At 32.1% G+C, this 16,406-nt stretch overlaps 1 protein-coding gene across 10 annotated transcripts in view; it reads left to right on the top strand.

The window, feature by feature from the left end:
* WWP1 (WW domain containing E3 ubiquitin protein ligase 1) overlaps positions 1 to 16,406 on the top strand; it is a 176,164-nt gene that overhangs the window by 128,634 nt on the left and 31,124 nt on the right. For all 10 annotated transcript variants that reach the window (XM_056823349.1, XM_007488064.3, XM_007488066.3 and 7 more), the window contains 4 exons: positions 5,543 to 5,615; positions 6,202 to 6,273; positions 14,324 to 14,412; positions 16,246 to 16,405. In XM_056823349.1, coding sequence (XP_056679327.1) covers positions 5,543 to 5,615; positions 6,202 to 6,273; positions 14,324 to 14,412; positions 16,246 to 16,405 — 394 coding nt within the window. The remainder of the gene's footprint in view (positions 1 to 5,542; positions 5,616 to 6,201; positions 6,274 to 14,323; positions 14,413 to 16,245; position 16,406) is intronic.

Below are 16,406 nucleotides of genomic sequence, written 5' to 3'. Positions count from 1 at the left end.
TGACTATAGGCCCAGAACTTTACTTCTTCTTCTTCTTTCTTTTTTTTTTAAACCCTTACCTTCCATCTTGGAGTCAATACTGTGTATTGGCTCAAAGGCAGAAGAGTGGTAAGGGCTAGGCAATGGGGGTCAAGTGACTTGCCCAGGGTCACACAGCTGGGAAATGTCTGAGGCCAGATTTGAACCTAGGACCTCCCATCTCTAGGCCTGACTACCAGCTGCCCCCCAGAACTTGTATCACCTAGCTACCTAAAACAATATAAGTCCTTTGAGGAGAAGGACTTTTATTTTTGTCTTTGTTCCCCGGTGCCCAGGATCATGCCTGGTACATGCTAGCTTAATAAGTGGCTGTTGAATACATGAACAAATGAATGAATGAATGAATGAATGAATGATCTGAAATGTGTATATGGAAGAGTTTATGGAGAATTTGAGATGAAATTGAGAAAGCTTTCCAGGCAGAAAGAACAATATTAGTGAAGATAATACAAAAGTGTTTAGATGATATTACAATTCTTTTATTCTTAGTACCTTCTGCCTGTTTTCCCACAACATTGGAGTTAGAGCTGCTGATATAGAAAGAAGTAACACAAGAGAGAGAACTCTGTTGCTTTGCTTTATGAATGGCCAAAAACAATAATCAGATTAAATACCCCACTGATCTGCCTTTGCCTGTGTCCTGTTATGAGAGGCAGTATGGTACAGTCTAATGAATGAAATTCTCTGGAACCTGTATTTTTATTTTTAAAGTATTTATTTATTGGCCACTCAAGAAAATCTAACTAGCCAGTAGACTCCCTCACAGTCCAAACAGATGTCACAGAGCTCAAATGGGGCCCAAGAGGAGAGACATGAGCAAAAGCAGCTAAGCTAGGCCAGAAGGAGTAGGGCCTATAAGCAGGAACAAGTAGGCAGTGAGGCAGGAGAGGTGGACCAGCCAAAAGAGGCCTCAGAAGGAGCATTTGGTGAGCAAAAAAGGGCTGACTTCTGTCATGCAAGCCAAAATATATCCCTCCTGACATCATTATTCAGTCCTTCCCCCACACACCTCTTATTGGAGAATAGTCATGTGGGAAGTGGAATCTGAGACCAGAACTCCCATCTTCACAGTCAGGTGGGCAAGGAGGCCAAGAAACTCACCATGGAGCTACCAGAATGGCTACACACACACACTTCCCAGCATCATGACCCAAGAGAATCTTTCGGATCAGGTCTCCCTTCCTCTAAAAGATCTAGACAATTTCAATCAATCAATAATTTAATAAATAAATGGATGAATGAATAAATGAATAGATAGATAAACAAACAAATAAATAAACAAACAAATAAATAAAAGATCTAGACAAAAGATAGAAGGATAAAGTTCTTGTATTGGAGAATAGTTATCCTGAATAAGAGTCAATGTGCTATCCACATTCAAAGGAAGAACTGTGGGAGCAGAAACAAAGAAGAAAAACAACCGCTTGATCACATGAGTCGATGGGGATATGATTGAGGATGTAGTGATCCAATCCAGTTTCATAGCTTAGGGAAAAGTGTGAGCTCCAGAATCAGTCTGTTCTTGGGGCCAAAAGGGGAATCATTTCCAAAAAATATCGCAATTTAATATTAATTTTTCATACCAAATTCCAGGAATCACTCAACTATTAAGTACCAACCATGTGCAGGGCAGGATGCTAAGTGCTGTATATAGAAACCCCAAAATGAAATAGTTCCTATTCTCTAAAAACTTAAATCATAACGAGGACATAACATAAATATACAGATATATTACAGATATAATACATTCAAAATAGATACAAAATAACATGTTTCAGAAAAATCAAGGACATTAACAAAAAAGGCATTAAAGAAAATGTCAATAACTGCCAACATATAAACCTATTTTCCCAGTTATGTAAGATCTTTGAAAATGATATGCTTTTGTAATCCAAGAATTCTTGATTAGAAGTATATGTGTGTGTGTGTGTGTGTGTATTTATATATACACACACACATACTATTCCAATTGGTATTTAATAGAAGACCAATTCTTTAAAGGTCTTTTTGTTGACTGAAAGGTGAAATGACGTCAAGTTTCTTAATGGTATTATTGGTTGTTAGGTTTTAAACCTTTCTAAAAGATTTCCTCCAACAAGATATTTCATGCATGTCAAAATTATATAAAATGCATTGAAAGATATAATGCAGAAATAGCTTTGACTTTTTGCAACTGTCATGGAGGAAATGTTGAGTAAGTTACAGAAGAGTTTTTTATTACAGATATTGTGAGGTGCTTCAGATGCTCCTGTTTATACTCATCCCTTCTGGCTTTTAATTATTTCAAAGCCTTTTAAGTGAGGCCTAATTACCCACACAGGAGAAACGAAGTGACTGAAGAATGCTTCATACTATGATATGCAGTTGGGCAATAGCCTTCAAAGCTGGACCATCAGTAGATATATTTGGACTGGCAATGCAACTAGTGAAGCAGACCTATAGTTCAGAATATTTTCAGAATAGAAACAGAATGAGAATAAGTTGGAATACGTTTGCAGAGTATTTTAAACGACTTAATCTCTCCAGTGGGGGGGGGGTCATTTTTTAAAATAATATTTTTCTAGCATATTGTTGCCAGTCATAGAATATTATGGTTTTCACAGAACCAAAAGCTAATTAGGTCATTGAAAGAGCAGTGGTAAGTGAATGTGTATAATATGTAAAAGTAATATAAAGAATGTCATCAGAGAGATACAGAATTGAAAAAGTAGATGAGCCAGATAGTGTGAAACCAAAGGACAGGCCACTTGCCCGTTTGGTAAGTGTCTGGAAGCACTAATTAATGTATAAACTTGAGTCACTATCATTGTGAATTACAATTGTTCTATTGTACTTTAATATAGTGATGCAATCAGGATCTCTTCAGATACTTAAAACTATTCCCCAGTACATTAAATGCCACACCTTTGAGCATATATCTTACACCACTACCATATTTCCTTCTTATTCCCACTACTAACTCTGTCCATTGTCTTCCATATTTTACATAGAGTCATTTAAGCAAAGGTCTGTGGTCATTCTGCCTAATGAGTAATATTCATGGACTGTATGGCAGTCCTGTTTTGTCGTTTCCCAAATTCCTTTCTAATTTTGCTGTTTAAAGTTGTATGGGTTCAAGGAAAGAATTTGCTACTAAAAATCTGAACACAGCATGTTACTATATCTTGTTCAATAGGTTTTTGCCCTTTCCTTAATTTATTGTTCTTCTATTGCATCCTGGGAAAAAGAATGTCCAAAACTGTTCATTGCATATTTACCAATATTATTTTCATTACTAATTCCACTTACCTTTCTTCAAGGTCTAATCCTTCTCCTTTTATTACTGTTGGAACTTGTCTTTCTGATGCCCTTTTCTTCCAGAGTTTTCCTGTTGCTGCTTTCTCCTTTTTCCCTTTCTGCCTAATGATCCTTCTCAATCTCATTTGCTAGATCTTTTTCCATATCTCATCCTCCCTATGTGGTTTTACACCAAGACAGTTGTGGACTACTATGTGTCAAAAATAACTTTGATTACTTAGATTCAGAGCTAGAAGGGATTAAAAAAGGGGACATCTAATCCATGCCTCTCATTTTATATAAGACAGAATTTAAGCCCAGAGATGTTAATTCACTTTTTTTAGGTTCTCTTTGCTACATGATAATATAAATAAAATCTTGATTACATAATTTCAAGAATTTGAGATTTTTCTGGTGTATTCTTCTGTTTTTCTTCTTCCCCTTTTTAAAATCTCAGTATTTCATTACTTCCAATAGGTTGAACTCCAAAATGAATATATCCAGTATCTAATATGTGTTCTAGTCTCCCATTACCAGCTAGCTACTTTCTGAACAACTTCACTGGATGTGTGATAGTCTTAAACTCTATATGTCTCAAATGGAACTCACTGTCTTTGCCCTCAAATCCATTCTTCCTCGTAAGCTTCCATATTTAAAAGTCATTACCATATTTTCATTCACCCATTCTTAAGGCCATATTTGACTCTGCATTTTCAGTTACTTCCTATAACCAGTTGCTTGCCAAGTCTTATCAGTTTTACTTCCAGAAGAAATCTCTTTCTTTCGCTACTCTATATTAGTCATCATTCTAGTTCAGTTCCTCATCATTTTGCAAGAACTATTGAAATAGTCTCCTACTATTCTCCTTGCCCCCAATCTCTGCTTTTTCCCAGTATATTTTCTGTACATATACTAAATTATTAGTCCTAAAGTGTAAGTTTAACCATATTACTTCGCTACTCAAGAAGCATCATTGATTCTCTATTGACTCTTATATTAAATGCAGTCTCCATTGGGCACTTAAAACCTTTCACAATTTGGCTGTAGCCTATCTTTCCAGAAGATTACACATTAAATTTCCCCATGTTTTCAAAATTCCAACCAAATTGGTCTACTTCTTGTTCCCCATAAATACTATGCCATTTCTTGACAAAAGCTTGTTTATTTTCAGGTAAATACAATATAGAGAAGCCATTAACATAAGCCACTTAACTCTTTATTTCCTTAGTATAACTATCTAACATTTCTTAGTAGTTACAAAGGTTATTTTGATTAGTAATAAACATGACTTTAGGATCATTTCTAAATCCTCTACACTTTAGTAGACGCTTCATGAGTTACTATGACCAAAACATTTCACTGATTTATACTAGCCTTCTGAAGATGAGTTGCTCCAAAATTAGGCTAATTTTCAAAGGACAGTCCATTACTTGGTACCAAGTGAATAGAATTTTCCAGGATTTGCCCTTTACAATATAACCTTTGAGATTTTAGAGTTCACTTCATTGTATAGTGAGATATCTGAGAGGTAAGTTAACTGGTCCAGTGGAAGGAGCACCATGAAATCTAGCTTCAGATAACTTCTACCTATGTGCCCCTTCACACCAATTGAGTAGCCCTTACCACTCTTCTATCTTAGAATTGATATTTAATATTAGGAGATAAGAGTTTTTAAAAAGAGAGAGATTTCTGAGTAGAGCTTCTCCATTGCCATTAGGAGTACCCTCTATTTTTTTAAAAATGGAAATGAACATATTTTGCATTTAGAATGTTGTAGGCTCTATTAATGAATGAGCAGGTGTAAGATGGTTTTAGTTTTCTTTTGTTTTTTTTTTATCTTTAATCCCTATCACTTAATGTGATGCATAATAAATGTATAATGAGTTCCAATAAGTTTAATACTGGAAATGGAACTTTATTAATAACTTTTATTTTGCTATTTGCATATTTTAATATAAGTGTGAGAGGTTATTAGTTTCTCTTTGACAGAGAAGAATCAGGAAAAGTATGTTGAAGTTACAAAGAAGCAGATTTTAACTCAATATAATGAACCTCTTAATAATTAGTTTTTTAAAAATAGTCACCCTATTAGTCTGTCCTATTAGTTTCCCTGTTACTAGAGGTCTTCAAATAGAAGCTAGTTAGGATTGGAGTAAATTAACTTTTATTCTAACTCTGAGTTTATATGATTCTACTAATTTACTTTTTATATTTTTATTTCTTTTAGAACTAAAGGCCCACAAATTGCTTATGAACGGAGCTTTAGATGGAAACTTGCACACTTCCGTTATTTGTGCCAGGTACTGTAATGAATGAAATTTTCAAGAGGCAGTATTTCTTGTATTTAAAATAATTTATTAATTGATCCATCAAGACATCCCAATCTGGTCTGATGATTCTCTCAAAAAATCAAAAAACTTCCCTGGCAAGGTAACTATATACACTTCTTGGAAGCTCTTTATTAAGCTCCTCCCTTAAACATCCCAAGACATCTCTAATTGGTAAATAGCAAATTAGGAGGTGGTCCATCAGACTTTCAAACTTTCCCTAAACCATAGGTGATGATGGTCACATAGGCAGGAATAGAATTCTTTTCTCAATTTTATATTAACCAATTTTTTTTTTAAAGAAGACATTCCTTGGGATTCTTTGTTTATAACAAAATAAAATGTAAAAAGCAACACACTAACAGGGCTTTCTGACCCCGAATCCAGACACAGGAATGCCCAGAAATTCTCTCTAATCTATGACCCTTATATAGAAATTGGCATAGTATATAAAAAATAAATTCTAATAATACCATTTATGTAACTAAATATGGCATTCATAAATAGATTTGTCTGTATAAATTATATGCAGATTAAATGATATTATTTACATTTCTAGTCTAATGCACTACCCAGTCATGTGAAAATCAATGTATCCCGACAGACATTGTTTGAAGACTCTTTCCAACAGGTAAGGCTATATTCAACATTACTAATTTTAACAAAAATATACAAAAATGTTTTTGGTTTTTATCAAGAATTATGTGTAAATATTAAGATACTCATATTTTAAATAACTTATAAATCATAGATACCAAAAATGTTCCATTAAAATTTTTATTTGACTTAATGTGCAAAATTCTTTTCATACCTTACTAATAATGATTTGAAGTACCTCTATGATAATTTTGATGTATTATTCAACCTTGAAAGTTTATATTCTCTGGATGGAATTAATAAATGTAACTTATTAAAATATTATTATATTTAAATATTTAATACATAATTTTTTTTAAACACCAGGGCTTGCACCAAGAAAACAAAGGGGAAATGGTATATATTAGGAGGTGGTCCATCAAACTTCCAATTCCTCCCTAAATCATAGTTGATGAAGATCATGTATGCAAAAAGAGAATTCTTGATTCACTTTTCTATTAACCAAATTTTTCAACCTAACTTCAGTTTCAACTTCATCAAACACATTACTATTTTTTTAAAGAAAAAACTTTTACCCCTTAAATCCTGATGTCATTGACAAAATATCAACCAGATTCCTCACTGAAATTTTTTTTATCACTTATGGGATTTTAACTTTTACGCTTATAGGGATTTAAGTCTTTCGGTGTGCTTTATTTTTCTTAAACTTTCCAATTCTAATTCACCTGGGTTGGTATCATATGGAATTAGTATTCTTTGGGAACATATTTATAGCCAATGTTCTTCCCTACTGTCCACAAACATGCAACTTTTTCTCTTGATCTTGATTTTCTCAATATATCATCCTGTATAACTTCTTTTAGAATGCCAAATTCTTAGACTTTTTCTTCACTGCCTCTTTATTACCATTTCATCATTTCTTTCTTTGTAGAATTATATTGATTTTTGCTTGGTAACTTACTCATGATTGTTCATCTATGTTTTCCCTTTTCAAATATTGTATTCCATAATTTGGAATTCATTTTATTTGAACCTAACTAAATCTTGTGTTATGCTGACTAGTACTTCAGCTTTCTTTCTGAATAGTCACAATATTTTTTTCTTTGATATTAGAATATTTTATTTTGGTTATAACATTCCAATGAACATTCAATTTGAGTTTGCTCCCAAGAGATGTCTAGTTGATTCTTTTTATTTTTATTTTTCCTTCTTATTTTAATAAATCCCATAATTTCATTTATGATTGCTTGAAAAATGCTATTGAGATTCTTTTTCCATCATAGTTTTCAGTGAGTCCAATGATTGCTATATGATTTCTTCTTTAACAAAAGTTCAAGGTGGCAAGAAAAATAAAACCAACTACAAATATTTACAGTTTGAGAAAGCATTTCTACATTGCGTTCTCCCCTCAGAAAATAATTTTTTTTAATTATATAGAAGACAATAATACACATCAGTTTTTACTCTTTAATTCCATCACTTCTCAATCTGGAATTGGATAGTATATTTATTTCATCATGGGTCCTTTGGAATTGTATTTGTTCATTGTGTCAGGCCAATTAGGTAGCCCAGTAGATAAAGTGCCGGGCTTAGAATCAGGAAGACTTCATCTTCATGAGAACCAATCTTGCATCAGACTACCTGTGTGGCCCTGGGCAAGTCAGTTAACTTTGTTCAGTTTCTTTGTAAAAGAGCTGGAGAAAGAAAAGGCTTTTTGACAAGAAAACTTCAAAATGGAGTCACAAAGATTCATACACAATGGAATCAATTGAACAACATTGATAAATTGTGTTTAGAGTTACTAAGTCTTTCACAGTTGATTATTTTTACAGTATTGTTGTTACTGTAAAACTGTTCTCCTGGATCTGCTCACTTCTGCTCACTCTATCAATGCATAGATGGTTTCCCAGGCTTTATTCAATTATTCTCTTCATTATTTCTTATAGCACAAGAATATTCATTTGCATTTATGTGCCGTTACTGTTTTAGCCATTCCTCAGCTGATGGGCACCCCCTTAGTTTCTAGTTGTTTACTGTCACAAACAGAGTTGCTACCTTTTCCAATTTCTTTGTTCTCTTTGGATATAGACCCTAAATAATGTTGCTTGATCAAAGGGTATTTAAAGTTTAATAGCTTTCTGGGTATTGTTCTAAATTGCTCTTCAGAATGGTTAGACTAATTCATAGCTCTCCCAGGTACATTTTTTTCCCACATCCCTGCCTGCATTCATTATTTTCCTTGTCATATTAGCAAATCTGACATATGTGAAGTGTTACCTTAGAGGTAATTAAGTTTGCTTTTCTCTCATTATTAGTGATTTAAAACTTTTTCCATATGGCTATTGATAGTTTTGATTTCTTCTCCGAGTACTGCCTGTTCATATCTTTGACCAGTTATCAGTTGGGGAAAGACTCTTGTAAATGTGATAGAGTTTCCTGTATATTTAGGAGTGAAACCTTTATTAAAAAAAAAAAAAACTTTACTGCAAAATTTATTTCCCCTATTGCCTGATTTTCTTTTGATTTTTAGTTGTATTGGTTTTATTTGTACAAAAACTTAATTTTATATAGACAAAATGATTCATTGTATCTCCAGTGAACTTAACTATTTCTTGTTTGGTCATGAATTTTCCATCTAATTCATAGATCTAATAGGTAACATCTTCCATATTCCCCCAATTTACTTCTGTTATTAGCCCATATGTTCAAGTTCTTTGCTCATTTTTAGCTTATCTTAGAATATTGTATGAAATATAATTTTTATGCCAAGTTTCTCTCAGACTGCTTTCCAGTTTTCCTAACAGTTTTAACTGAATTCTTGCTTCTGTAGCTGGGGTCTTCAGATTTATTAGACAGTAGGTTACTGTGCTCATTTGCTTCCATATATATAGTATATCTAATTTTTCCATTGATCAACCTCTCTATTTCTTATTCTTATACAGATTGTTTTGATGATTGCAGTTTTGTAGTATGCTTGAGATCTGGTACTGTAACCCTCCTTCCTCCTCATTTTTAATTGATTCTGTTGATATTCGTGAACTTTTTCCTCCAGATGAATTTTCTTAATTATTTTTCCTAACTATATTTCTAACTCTCTCTGTATCTAACTATACTTTCTGTGCATGTCATGGCAGGTAGACTTTCAAGTATTTTATATTGCCTATATTTAGGTGGAATTTCTCTTTCTACCTCTCTTGCTGGGTTTTGTTAGTAATATAAAGAAATGCTAATGATTTCTAGGGGTTCATTTTATATCTTTTAACCTTGATGAAGTAAATTACTTTGATTAGTTTTTTAGTTGACTCTCTAGTTTTTGTTAGGTAAACTTTCAGATCATTCACAAAAGTCAGTAGTTTTGTTTCCCCTTTGCCAATGCTTTCACTTTCATTTTTTTTCTTGACTCATTGCTGAAACTCAAATTTTTAGTATAGTATTTATCTTATTAGAAAGACTTTTAGCTTAACTCAGATAATGCTTTTTATTTTAGAAAATACTTATTTTCAGAAAAGTTTCATTCCTGTAATTTTCCAGTGGTTTTTTTTTTTAAAAGAAAAGGGTATTTTATTTCGTAAAAAGCCCTTTCCCCACCTTTGAGCTAATTATGTGATTTTGTTATTAATTTGGTAAGTTATGCTTATTGTTTTCCTTATATCAAACTAACACTTCATTCCTGGTATAAATTCATTCTAGTTGTTTTGCGTTTGTGTTATATTGTAATCTCCTTGCTGGTTGTTTTTGTTTTTGCATTAATATTTACTAGGTAAATTGATCTCTATATCTTTTTTGCTTTTACACCTTAGTTTCGGTATCAAGATGATACTTGTTATAGAAGAAATTTGGTTAGATTCATTAAAAAAAAAGGTGCCTATTTTCAGTTTTTCAAATAAAATGTGTAGTTTCAGAATTATTTGGTCTTTGAATGTTTTGTAGCATTGCAAACCCTTCCTGCACTTTGGTTTTTTCCCCTAAAGAATGTGTTTGTGGCTTGTTTATTTTTGTAAGATAAGATTTTTAAGTATTCCATTTCTTGTTCTGTTATTCTAGGCCATTTATATTTTACAATTATTCATTCATTTAATTTAAATTATAGTTTCATTGGCATATAGTTGTATAAAATATCTCCTAATTGCTGTAATTTCACCTTCATTATTTGAATGCACCTTATAAATGTTTGATATTGACAATTTGGTTTGTTTTTTGTTGTTCTTTTAATTAAATTGCCAAAAAAAATTTCCCCAAGAAAGTTACTTCTATTCTTAACAATTAATTTTGCTCATCTCCTTTAATATTCAGAGTTTTTACTTTGTTTTTTAATTGGTTATTTTAAAATTGTTGATTTTCTATTTTATTTCTACATGTGCACCCAATTTATCTGCCTTTTCTTTTAAATATGTAAATTTTCTCCTAAATACTGCTTTGGTTGCATCCCAGATATTTTGGTGTGCTTTCTCATTATTATTGTCATTATCTTTAATGAAATTGTTGTTTCCATGATTTTGTTCTATCATTCACCAATTTTTTAGGATTATTGGTTTTCCATACATTTTTAATCTGTCCTTCAAAAGCCCTTAATAGAATATAATTTTTATTTCAGTCAATAGATACATTTAATATTTCTTCTTTTCTGCATTTGTGAGGTTTTTATGCTGTTATTCACAATAATTAAAAATAGTTATATTCCTTTTTATTCCCATGTAGTATTCTTCAGAGGTCTGTCATATCTAACTTTTCTAAAATTCTATTTAGCACCATAATATTTTATAGTTAGATTTATCAAGGTCTGAGTGGGATAATTGTACATTTTATTCTGTTTTAGTTTTATTTTTTGCTCCCATAACTCATTTCACTTTTCCCCTAAGAAGTCAGATGTTACTTTTTGACATATGTATTCAGAATTGATACTTAGTTTATTTTCTGGTACCTTTTAATAAAATGTAGTTACTTTCAGTTAGGTTCTATTTATGTTTTTACTTTGTAATCCTAATTGCCATCCTTGCCTGTTTCATTTCAGCTGAAGCAAAATAGATTTATCTCTAGTCCCTATTTTTATCTGTGTTGTATCCTTATGTTTCAGGTGTATTTTTTGTAAAAAAAAATATTGTTACATTCTGATTTCTTATCCATTCTGCTGTCTTCTTCAATTTTGTGGGTGAGTTCATCCCATTCACATTCACAGTTATGTATGCTAACTGTATTTTTTATTTCTCTCCATCCCATTCTCTTTTTAATTTTGTTCCCTATTTAATAAACGATTTTGTTTCTGACTAGTGCCTATCAGTCTCTTTAACTCATCTCACCTCTATCCTTTCTCTCCTCTATTTCCTCTTGAGTAGGATGCCTTCCTATACTCAGCTATTTGTGTATATGAGGTTAAAGTGCTATCCACTTCCCTTTCTCCATCTACTACCACCTCCTTTGCATGCCTCATTATATGTGACAATTTCCCCCATTTTTCCTCTTCATTTTTTCTTTTCTCAGGAATCCTCATCATTCCATTCTTCTTTTGAAATCATCCAAACAGAATCATACCCCAGACTACTTTCTCACTAAATTCTTTCTAAAACTTATGATGATGATGATAAATTTTTGTTTATTTACTTATAAAGTTGTGAGGGGTTTCATATATTTTTTCCCTATATAAAAATGTAAGTAGTTTAACTTTATTTTAATCCCTTAAGATTTTTTACTCATGTTTAACTTTTTCTTTTTGTTTTTCTTCAGTCCTTTGAATGTCGCATTTTCTGTTCTGCTCTGGTCTTTTTCTCAGTAATCTACGAAAGTCCTCTATTTCATTAAATATTCATTTTCCCCTTAAGTGATTATACTCAATCTTAGTAAGTACATTATTCTTAGTTGTAATCCTAGACTCTCTGCCTTGAGGAATATCATATTCTCCTTTGCTTTTTAATAGTGGTTGCCTTTTTTTTTTAAGTTTTTGCTTGAAATTTTCTTTTTGGTTGCTAATGATATTTTCTCCCTAACCTAGGAGTTCTGAATTTTGGCCATAATATTCCTGAGGATTTCATCTTGGAATTTCTTTCAGGCAATGGCCAATTTCAGTTTTCTTTTTTAATTGCTTAAAGTATGTCTAGGTTCTTTTTTTGTGCGTGTATTACCTTTAGGTAGGTAGTCCTATGATTCTTAGATTTTCTTTCAATCTATTTTCAACTTGTTTTTCCTATTAGAAATTTATATTTTCTTCTTTATTTTCAGTCTATTGATTTCAGTCTATTATTAATATCTCATGGATTCATTAGCTTCCACTTTGCTAATTCTAATTCCATGGATTTATTTTCTTCAGTAAAATATTGTACCTCTTTTTTGGAAATACTGTTAATTCTCTTTTCATATCCTTTCATACTGTGTACTTAAGAAGTATGTTTTTTAAAATGATGTAACCCAAAGGTACCAGGTAGTCTATGATCTTAATGGGAAAAAGTTGTGAGGGGAAGAATATAAATATGATGTTGATAGGAAAAGAGGCCAAATGCCAAAGACTAATCTGTTAGTAACCAGAAGGTATTTTTGGTTTCTTTAGGATTAAGGAAAAGCAACAAAGTGCTAGGCAGAAGAAAAAAATAGAACTATACATCTATTTTATTAAGCATCTGGAAGCAAAATTCAACTGTATACCAGGAATTCATTTTACCGTTTGTTTTTGTGGTGTATGCTACATCTTGTGGCATATTGCTAAAATTAGACTCAGTAAAGAAAGCAGTTCTTTGTGTGGATCTTTAGATGAAGGCTGTCACCAGAGGAAAGAACTTCTCTCTTTTTCAGGTTGATAGTTAATTTAGGAAAGGCCAAAGTAGGAAGTCAGTTATCTGTAATAAGAATATTAAATCTAATAAGTTCATTAAAAGGCAAAGATCATTATGATGTCAAATTAAGAGGGAAATTTAACATAGTATTTGCGTGTATCTTAAATTGAGCCTTAAAGTAGAATTTAGATTGTTAGAGCCATTTTGGTAGTACATTGTTAAATGCATTATATTTGTTTAGTCATTTTAGTTGTGTTCAACTCTTGACCCCATTTTTGTAGTTTTCTTGGCAAAGATGCTATTTTGTTCAGCTCATTTTACAGATGAGAAAACTGAAGAAAATAGGATTACTGACTTGCCCAAAGTCACACAGCTAGGAAATATCTGAGGCCAAATTTGAACATAGGTTTCCTTGACTCCTGACCTGGTTCTCCATCCACTGCATTATCTACACTGCCCCAAATATAATATATACTTTAAAAAAAGAAAAAGAAAACCATTAAAGAAGTTTTGTTTCTTATATAGTCCTTTCTCATTTTTCTTTGTATGTGGAAAGTTTGTGTTTGCTAGATTTTCAAAAGTTTTTCTTTTTTATTATGATTTTAACAAAGATAGGTATTATTCTTATAAGAGGAAAAATAGCATAAAAAAAGTAGGCGGATGAATGAGCATAGTTTGTATGTGTCACAGTGAAAAAGATTGTCTTGTCTATATTAGGAAAAAGTTCAATTAAAATATATTCATACTTGACTGTACTTCATGATATACTTCTCATTTTTCCACATAGATTTGATTCTCTTTAATTAGACTAAAAACTCCTTAAAAGACATAGGTTCTATCTCCTGTTTCTTTAAAGTGTATGCATTCATGCAACCTGTTACTCTTAGTTTGCACAGTGTTTTCAGATATAACTTTCATATTTAAAGACTTAAAATTAGAACATTAGATTTTGCTGGGCACAAAAGTCTTTGGCTTATTTGGTTAATGATGGTTGAGAATATGATTTCAGAATTGCACAACTATAACTGGGTAAAAGAAGGCTTATGAAATATGGATTTGTTCATCTAGGATACTGGTGTCAAGCTAAAATGGAAAGGTGACCCAAATATTGATTTCATAAAGTACATATTAAAATTATCTGTGCTCTATGTATTTTAATTTGTCTCTTATATTTTAGTCTTATTTGGGCAGCAGTAGGTTGGGGCAACATTATCTATATGTTTGACAGCTCTCATCTAGATAAGCATTAAACTGAATTTGGTTGCATGAGGAAAATGTTTAAAAATGTGCCTTTTTATGTTTCTGAACTTCCTTTTTAATCAGATCATGGCTCTAAAACCCTATGACTTAAGGAGAAGATTGTATGTAATATTCAGGGGAGAAGAAGGACTTGATTATGGTGGCCTGGCAAGGTAATAGACAAAAGAAAACATTACTTTGTTTCACATATGAAGGATATTTTATTATTTTATAAAATACATTTTTTATTTTAACAAATTTGTATTGTTTTATGAAATAGATACATTCTTATAAAAGCATAAATGACTTGAATTACAGTAATGACAAAAATTATTACTTAAGATACCCTGCAGTGAGTTCCTTTGTAATGTATATAATACTATAATTTATTCTAAGTTTTATTAAAGTGAGATACCTCTATATTTGGTATTACTACAAATTCTAAGCTGCTTAATGAAGTCTTCCTGTTTTACCCTCTCCTAGAAAGTGAACAGTTATGATCTCCCAGATGACCTTGTTCATAACTTTAAATTATCTTGCATCATTTATTCATTTCATATTGAAATTATTTTTTATATATCTTACTTCTCCCTCTATATCCCTCTATCTTTCCAAGTACCTAATAGAAAATTGCATGTGATATTGTAATATTTTTGACAGACCTGTAAACTTATTAATGTGGGTACTTCCAACAATGCACAGCTTATTCATGTTTAATATCCGGTGTTATATTAAATCCAGTCTTCTGAGACTTCCTCTGATTATCTGCCCAATAAGAACCCTTTTCTCCACTTCATATGGGTACCAATAAAGTTCACAGGCTGTCTGTATCCATATCGGTTGATTAATCCTTATTCTTGCTTTATTTCCAACACATTTTTTTCTCCAGTTCTTTTACAGACTCTCTTGATTTATTGCTTTTCTGTATAATTCTTTTGTTAATGTTTAGTGAATTAAGGAAAATGAACATTTACTTATCTTGCTAATGATTTTAGTTTTGTTGATTTATTTACTACTAAGTTAAAGCTTCATGTGTAATGATAGCATTACATATATCACCAACAAATAATCATGGTGTAGAGCCTTTGCTAAACACATAGAATTGAAAAGCTATGGGTTTTTTCTCGTAGGGAAACTTAAATGTACACCAGAAAATGTTTCTATAAGTTTTCATATATTAATTTTGAAAGAAGTAGTACAAATGGTGTGTGATAGGAGAAACTGACTGTGATAGTTAGGATTCTTTGTAGAGAAGGTAGAATGTGAGCTGGGCCTTGGGAATCCCTCATCCTCAACCCTGTTCTTCAAAAAAGCCATTTTGGTAGCATCTTCTGTGAGCAAAAGATGTGGAAGTAGATATATAAACATGTTCTGTTCGGAAAACAGTAGATTTCTTTTAAAGCTTATAAATATAAGAGATTAATAAGAGATAAGTTTGGAGACTTAAGAACTTGCATATTAGGTAAAGAAGTTTATGACTTACACTGCATCTATTGAAAGGATGTGTAAAGCTAGTATTTTTTTTTTTGTTGGTTTGTTTGTTTGTTTTTAAACCCTTACCTTCTGCCATGATTGGTTCCATGGCAGAAGAGTGGTAAGGGTAGGCAATGGGGGTTAAGTGATTTGCCCAGGATCACACAGCTAGGAAGTGTCTGAGGCCCCCTTACTGTTTGTTTTTTAAAAACCCAAGCTTCTACCTTAGAATCAATACTTTGTATTGGTTCCAAGGCAGGAGAGCAGGAAGGGCTAGTCAATGGGGGTTAAGTGACTCACCCAGAGTCACACAGCTAGGAAGTGTCTGAGGCCTGATTTGAACCCAGGACCTCTTGTTTCTAGGCCTGGCTCACAATCTACTGAGCCACCCAGCTTCCCTCATAAAGCTGGCATTTTGAGAAGTATGAAAGGAAATTATGTTTGTTTCATGCTTATTGACTATTTTGTGTTGTACCTTGGACATTTGGTTTTTGAAGATATGGAATAGCTTGATCTTGTTTTTTTTCTTTTAGAGAATGGTTTTTTTTGCTCTCTCATGAAGTGCTGAATCCTATGTATTGTTTGTTTGAGTATGCTGGGAAAAGCAATTACTGCCTTCAGATTAATCCAGCATCAACAATCAATCCAGATCATCTTTCGTATTTCTGTTTCATTGGACGCTTTATTGCTATGG

Source organism: Monodelphis domestica, chromosome 3 (genome assembly GCF_027887165.1).
Source record: "Monodelphis domestica isolate mMonDom1 chromosome 3, mMonDom1.pri, whole genome shotgun sequence".
Lineage (NCBI taxonomy): Eukaryota > Metazoa > Chordata > Mammalia > Didelphimorphia > Didelphidae > Monodelphis > Monodelphis domestica.
Note: the sequence above shows the minus strand (reverse complement) of the source record. Positions and strands in the feature narration are given on the sequence as shown.